Genomic DNA, 7880 nt, shown 5'->3' with positions numbered 1-7880 from the left:
AATTGTATTCATTTTATAGGCTGGTGCCATTCTTACTGTATATTGGTAGAAAACTGTAGGATAATGGAATATTACAGAAGGAGTATGTAGATCAGGCTTTAGAGGTTGGAGCTATTTTTTAGTACATAAGGATATGTTTAATAATACAAATATTACATTCTAATACTATAACAGAAGTATTTGAAAGATGAAGTCATGCACTTCTGTGATCAAGTTATAAGGACAATGTTTTGCTATATAGCTCCCTCTTCTGGGAGCACTTGCATTAAGGAACGCTTTTGGGCCAACATTCTTAAATTATATGCTGGTATGCCAAGGATGTAGATGTTGTTCCTGTAAAACAAGATGACTGCTATCAGAAAGTAGCTGCTTGAGGCTTTAATGTTGATAGCCAGTCAAGCTCTGGAATAAGGTATTCAGTGTGGATGACTGCAGTTGTGCCTTGCTCACTTGTTCCAGGTTTGAACTCGGCCTGACGTCTCTTTTCAGTCCAAAGAAAACTTGCATCTACTGATATAACTATTGTTATCCATGAAAGATCCATTTATAGGAATACATTACTCACACATGCACACACACATATATATAAAATGTTAAAGGAATATTGTTAAGGCCATCAAGTCAAGCATTCAAGCAACTGGAGTGATTCAGCTTTCTTGTGATTATAACGCCATTTTTATTTCTATGGCCACACTCTTTTTTCTGCAGAACACTTTTTTTATGCGGTGCTTGCCCAGGACAGGTTCTGTGCTCAATCACACTTGTGAGGTGGGGAAGACGACTGTTTTTTGCAGAACTCGGTGGATCCTGTTCTTCCCTCCCCATCACACTTTTTCCTGATTTTCATCTGACCACTAACTTTTCTCTCAGTTACTTTGCCCAGCCAGTGCCACTGCCCCAGTCCCCAAGTCCTTACTTACAATGTCTCCTTCCGTTTCCATACCATTTTTTCTCAGAGTCTTACCCTATTTGCCATTTAACTTCAGTATCTCTTTTCCAAAGATAGACTTGGAGGGTTGCCTAGTGCTTTTTCTTACTCTTGGCCAAATCAGATTTTCAGATACTCCTAGTAGCTGTCGTATAATGCACACATTAGCATTGCCAAATAACAATATGATAAATAATTAAGACTCACCCTACTTGCCATTGTGATAACTGTCCTTGTACACTGTTCTGTGTATGCAGTGAAGTAGCTGGTCATGTATGGCAGGTGGACTTCAGTTGTTCTATGCCTTGTCTAATAAGTAGAGCACTGCAGTAGAGCACTGGATCGCAGTTCAAGAAGCATGGGATACTTCTGAGCTAGCCACATGGTTCCAGGGTAACTAGGTTAATGCCGTGTTTTTCTGTTAAGTTCCTGGAGGAAAAAAGAGCCATTGGTAGTGTTGTGGTTTAACCTCAGCCGGCAGCTAAGCACCACCCAGCCGCTCGCTCACTCCCCCCCCAGCGGGATGAGGGAGAGAATCGGAAAGGTAAAAGTGAGAAAACTCGTGAGTTGAGATAAAGACAGTTTAATAGGTAAAGCAAAAGCCGTGCACGCAAGCAAAGCAAAACAAGGAATTCATTCACTCCTTCCCATGGGCAGGCAGGTGTCCAGCCATCCCCAGGAAAGCAGGGCTCCATCATGTGTAATGGTTACTTGGGCAGACAAACGCCATCACTCCGAACATCCCCCCCTTCCTTCTTCTTCCCCCCAGCTTTATATGCTCAGCATGACGTCATATGGTATGGAATATCCCTTTGGCCAGTTTGGGTCAGCTGTCCTGGCTGTGCCCCCTCCCAGCTTCTTGTGCCCCTCCAGCCTTCTCAGTGGGTAGAGCATGGGAAGCTGAAAAGTCCTTGACTAGTGTAAGCACTGCTCAGCAACAACTAAAACATCGGTGTGTTATCAACATTGTTCTCACCCTAAATCCAAAACAGGTAGTTATGGGGATTCACAGAAGCTTCAGTTAACAGAGGACAGCACAGTACATTTATTTCTTATTAATATATTATCATTTTGAAGTAATGGGATTTTGTTTTTACATCATACCAACAAGTAAACTTAAGGAATATTTTTCTATTTTCGTAACGCTAAGGGCAACATGTAACACATTTTTTTAATTTTTAAAAACTGTTGGGTATTGAAGATTCCTTCAATGGTTAGTTGATGATTGTAAATTTAATCTGCAAAAAAATACAACTTGGATTCTTGGCCATGCAGTTTTGTGCTCTGCAGGAGACATCCATGGATGTAGGTATGTTCTCACAACCTTCTGAGAGAAACACTAAGCATCTTTCCCTGGTTCATTTCACTGCTAGGTCTGAGATCTTCGAAACGCATGTTGCTGACTGGTTGTAGCAACTGTGGAAAGTCTTACTGAAGCTGTCTGAACTTCTGCATCTCAACCAGAGTCCCCCTGATGTCCATTTACAAAGATAATGACTAATTGTTATATTTATCATGCTTTGGCCAAAACTGACCATTTTTGACTATGGACTTTCAACATAACTGAAGAGCAGCAAAATACTTTATATTTGTTGGAGGTCTGATTTTCATAAAGCTTTCTCCAGACATTAAATGTTATTCTTTTTGTTGCAGGTGTCTGATAATAAAGCTTCCTTGCCTCCAAAACCAGGAGGTTTAGCTACTGGCAGTAATGTACAACCATCGCTATCCCCTTCACCATCACCTGGATTTCACTCAATTGCTATGGGAACAACAGGCCACAGGTCAAATTCCCCATCCCTGTTCGGTACTGAAGGAAAGCCAAAGACTGAGTACTTGAGCCAAGGTCAGACTGCCCTGGAGGAGCTGAGAACACAAATTAAGGAGCTAAGAACCATCATTGAAACCATGAAAGACCAGCAAAAGTAAATACTGTAAATCACAACTGTAGGTGGGCTGCGGGGTGGTGGCAGTTTCTTCTTGCGCTTGCCTTCACGTATGTTACTCTGCACAGTTTGCCTTTGTGTTTGTGAGTGATTTTCGTCTACTTTCCTGACAGAACAAGGTTCAGGGGTGAGAAGCTCAGGAAAAAAGACCGGCACTATCCATGTGTAACAGCTTTTCTTCCTGTGTTATGATATAAGCAGATGTTTATGGGGTGTTGAAAAAGTTAAGTTACAAGCTATAAGCAGTGAATAAGGTTCTTATGTTGTTTAATTTGCCAGTAACTATTTGGGAACTCATATGCATTGATCTTAATTAGGGGTGCATTTGTTCTAGTTGTAGTACAAATTACTACAAGTTCCTAAAATTATTAAATCAATTTGTTGTTTGACTGTTAACACATTTTCCCAGGAAGCTCATATTACAAAAGAAGTAATTGAATTGTGATTAGGACATTTGAAGACGTTTCTGTTTATAGAATCATAGAATAGTTTGGGGTGGAAGGGACCTCTAAAGGTCATCTAGTCCAACCCCCCTGCCGTGGGCCCAGACATCTTCAACTAGATCAGGTTGCTCAGAGCCCCGTCCAACCTGACCTTGAATGTTTCCAGGGATGGGGCATCCACCACCTCTCTGGGCAACCTGTGCCAGTGTTTCACCACCCTCAGCGTAAAAAATTTCTTCCTTATATCTAGTCTAAATCTACCCCCCTTTAGTTTAAAGCCGTTATGACCCTGAATCATACTATTTTAGTGTGGAGCATCTTTATTTTCTTTAAACTGCTCATTTCTTAGGAGAAACTGGGGCTGGCATGTAGCTTTTGCTATTCCTGAGAATATTTAATGTTTTGGAAGCTAAACCTTCACTTACATTATCAGTTGTGTGTAGCCCAGGCAGGAAAAAGAAAAGGGAAAACAGCGTGCAGAGACTGTGGTGGAACAGAGGTGTCGGGGGAGTTTGGGAGAAGATGGTTCAGGCTGGATTTAGCCAGCAAGCCCCACAGCTTCAGCTCTTAGGCTGATCCCTGCTCCTCTGGTCTCCCCGGCCCTTCTTGCAAGGGCTGCTTCCACCTACTGGTTTGTCTCAAGGTGAGATCACTCAGTGGGAACATGAGAAGGTGTCTGCTCCTTATAGCTATGTTCCCCTTCCCGACAAAGAAAGATGACAGCAAATTCTTATTTGGGATCATTAAGTCTTATAAATGAGGTTGAAAGTTACATTGTATTGCTGGCATAAACAGCTTTTAAGTGACTTCAGTATGTGTGATAGCATGGGCAGGATTTGTGTTACCAGTTCCTGTAACCCACCAACAGCCAATCCATCTACATTTTGGGTGGAAAAAAGGCAACTGGGTGCTGATACAGTGTTGATACAGCTTGTCCAGAGCAAAGCCTGTGGATGCGGGGCTGTTAGGAGGAAATGTATTATTCATGGGGGGGGGGGGGGTGGGGTTGTTTGTCCTTTTGTAGAGAGTCTTACTTCTCTGTAGTGTAGCATATAGCGTACAGGAGTATACTGACTTTAATTAGTTGTTCAGAGGAAAACCGGTAACTAGTGAAGCAGGGAAACTATGTCTCCAGGAGGTGATCTTTTGTATTCTACTAGTTTAATTGTTTCTATTCCAAGCTTTTTTTTTGCATTCTTTTAACAGAAAAGAGATTAAACAGTTGCTGTCTGAGTTGGATGAAGAAAAGAAGATCCGTCTACGATTGCAGGTACTTAAATTATTTTTAATGTTATGGAAGTATTGGCAGGTTTGATTTAGCCTCAGGTATGGAACATAAAATTCTGCTAAGATACTTAGATTCCAGTGAATCAAAAACTACTAACATTTCTTAAAGGGATGTACCTGTTCCCTTCCTAGTGTTGCCAGTCTGTGTCACATGTATTGCAATACAGGGTTCTTACTGAAAAGCCTGATAATTACCTAAAAATTTATCAGCACAAGTAGACAAATAAAAAAAAACCCAAAACAATATAGGATTCAAACTATGATATTTTTTAGTCTCAGTTTTAATGGCTTGATTTTGTCACAGATGAAAATCATGTCTTTTTAAATGATTTGCTCTCTTCCAAAACTTTATATTTTGTCGTAGGCTTGTCTTAGTGTTGATATGCTTGGAATGTTATTTCATATAGCAAGATTTTTATGTCTGCTTTACAGACTGTAGTCAGGTTGTCTTTACTAAAGCATCCTAAACAATATAAAAGAAGGTGCTCTGTTTAAGAGCCCAGTTACTGCTACCATAGTTTGTGTGGTACCTTAGCTCTAGATGCTGTCGTGCCGGCTTAGTCATTTTCCAGGTAGCAGGCTGCCCTGCTAGTGCGAGAGTGGCGGAGCTGGGCCTTTGCTAGGAGCATTGACTGTGCTGCTTCGATATGGAATGACGTTGAAACTGCTTTTCTGGGTTTTGGAGGGTGATGTGCTTGATAAGGGTTTTAGCATTGATTATATTTTATATTTTTATGGTATAGGTCAGCTGTACTTTTTCTTTGTACTAGGGATAGAAAATCGAATTGTGATTTCACTGGGCTGTTCCTGCTCAGTAAAATGCTTGGGAACATGACAAAGGGTGGCAGAACTGGGGATCATCAATGTCTGTGCTCCAGGGCTGCCTAAAGGACTTTATGCATGCAACCACATAGGAGTATGGCTTCTAGTAACACACAATTAATGTTCCGCTAAAATTGAAATTTTTTCAGATAAAATCAGTGAACATTTTTAATAGTGGTTATTGATTTAGTCTAACAGGCCAAACTGTTCAGAGGTCTGGATTCTGCCTCCAAGGGTGGCTTTACATCTTTATACAGAGACCCGCAGTGATGGTTTTAAAGTTATGATCTTATAGCTGAATGCTTTTACTCCAGTTCAAATGTTGCTTATACTGGTAAATGTTCAGATGCTAGCCAAGGTGGCATAATTAGCTTTACATGAAGACGAGAGTTTAACAAACAAAAGTTGCATTAGTTTAAGAGTGCTCTGATAAAGTAGCACAGCTCTCAGTGCATGTAGTAAAGAAGACTGCCTTGATGGTATGGTGCAGTTGAGCGCTGCGGGTGTGTTTGAATAAACCTAATACCCCTGCCTCAGGGTTTCCGCTGTCTGTCGGAGGGGCCAAGTGTACAACTAGGGCTGATGATGGTTTCAGCCACATCCCTTTACCACACAGCTCTACATACATCAGAGGCCTTAAGGTGCCTGGACGCAGGCTTGACGGGTGTAGAAGGCAACCGCCATCCCTACAGCAAGAGCCTTCCCTATAGGAGAGAGACGATGGGTTTTGCTCGTCAGCTACCAGTGCTCATCGTCAGCAGTTCAGCTTACTTGTGCCGGGTGCAAGTGCAGCAGCTGGTGCACGGACACAGTGCTCATTCTGCAAGTAATTTCTGGCAGCGAGCTGCGTGGCTTGTAAAAGTTGTAATTTAAAGAGTTTGAAAAGTCTTGTGGTACATTCAATGACTATACTTGCCAAGCTCTGAGGGGAGGGAGCCGTGAGTGGTCATCTTATGCGGCTGAGAAGGTCACCTCAGTTTGTGAAATCTGTGGAAATAAGGGTAGTATAAAACTCGTACTCGACACCTGTGGACAAGATGGAACATGTGCTTTTCAAGCGGCACCAACTGTGCCTCTGTTAAAGCATCTAATTTCATCACAAATCTTTTTTTTTTAATTTTCAGATGGAAGTTAACGACATAAAGAAAGCTCTTCAATCAAAGTGAATACTTGATAGGTGGAATGTTGCATTATTCTTCATGACTGAGACTCAAATTTATGCCCCAGCCAAAATAACTTTGTGCCAAATGATTTAAGAATTGCCTCAACATCCCTTTATTTGAAGGATTAGCACAACAGTTTTTGATAGCACAACAAAAATACCAACAATGAGGACAAAATTTCCACCTGAAGCAGTGCTGTGCAGCACTAGTTGTGACTGAAATTGATCTTCTTGTGCTAAAGGCTCTCTACTTCAAGATCCTAGGTGAAATGAAAACTCAGGCAGTTTAGTCCATAGTGGTACTATTTTGATGATATTTTTCCATAAATAAAGTGTATTTCAGATTATCTGTTTACAAGCTTTATGATTTTGACTTTTGGTTTTTAATTGTCTTTTGTCACAGATTTTAAAATGTTTGTACTGCATATAGCCAGGAATGAATGTTAATGTTGGGGCTGGAGGGATAATTTTTGCTTCGAGATAGAACAGCCTACTTTTTGTTATGGTTTTCAGTTCTGTTAAATACACAATTTTATGTCCCCAAATCCCCCACAATTTAAACTTACGTTGTATACAGTGATGTATTTACAAGAAGGAAACAAACCAACAGAAATCTGGTCTTTGCAATGATTTGTGCCTTTCTTTGCCACACACTGACTGGAGCCGGTTGCAAGCCAGGTCTCCCTAATGTAGCTACCATGATGACTCCTGTCCCCAGCGTCCGGCGGAGGTCACCTTCTCAGCGTACAGCTGCTCAGTCAGTAGAGCCAGGTTTGTGCGAGGTGGCAGGACAAAAGGGCGCCGCTGAGAGCAGCTTTGTCGTGAGCAGCTGTGGCTTTTTAGCTTTCCTGGTTTTGATAGGCCTCTCCCTCAACTTGAATGTTCATCTCCGCTTGATTTTCATTAGATGATTTAAATGCCCGCCTCTGTCCCCAATTTTGCACAGAGTGAACAGAATATGCATTATTAAAGCAAAAATAAATAAAAGTAATCTATAAAACATGAATAAAAAGTTGTATTGTTTCATGCACAAGGTTCTCTATCGTGTGACATTGTTTCATTTGCTGTTTATGTGGTATTGTTTGCTACATGATGTTGTACGCTTATAGACTGATACACTTTATAGTCCTGTTTTTGCAGGAGGACTTTCATGTTATCGTTTTATTGAACCTTACTTCATTTCTTCCAGTTTCTCTGTTAGCTTTCATCCTTTCAAAATAAGGTCTCCCGTTTTTCTGTTTGTGGTTTCGTGCGTTCTTTACTAGCCGCGGAGTATCTCATACCTTGTCAGC

At 41.1% G+C, this 7880-nt stretch overlaps 1 protein-coding gene across 1 annotated transcript in view; it reads left to right on the top strand.

The window, feature by feature from the left end:
- SH3KBP1 (SH3 domain containing kinase binding protein 1) overlaps nucleotides 1-7617 on the top strand; it is a 161388-nt gene extending 153771 nt beyond the window's left edge. Inside the window, exons 14-16 of the mRNA XM_009276889.2 lie at nucleotides 2582-2853; nucleotides 4524-4587; nucleotides 6551-7617. Coding sequence (XP_009275164.1) covers nucleotides 2582-2853; nucleotides 4524-4587; nucleotides 6551-6592 — 378 coding nt within the window. The 3' untranslated portion in view covers nucleotides 6593-7617. The remainder of the gene's footprint in view (nucleotides 1-2581; nucleotides 2854-4523; nucleotides 4588-6550) is intronic.
- The last annotated feature ends 263 nt before the right edge of the window (nucleotides 7618-7880 follow it).

This window comes from Aptenodytes forsteri, unplaced genomic scaffold (assembly GCF_000699145.1).
Source record: "Aptenodytes forsteri isolate BGI_AS27 unplaced genomic scaffold, ASM69914v1 Scaffold273, whole genome shotgun sequence".
In the NCBI taxonomy this organism is placed as follows: domain Eukaryota; kingdom Metazoa; phylum Chordata; class Aves; order Sphenisciformes; family Spheniscidae; genus Aptenodytes; species Aptenodytes forsteri.
Note: the sequence above shows the minus strand (reverse complement) of the source record. Positions and strands in the feature narration are given on the sequence as shown.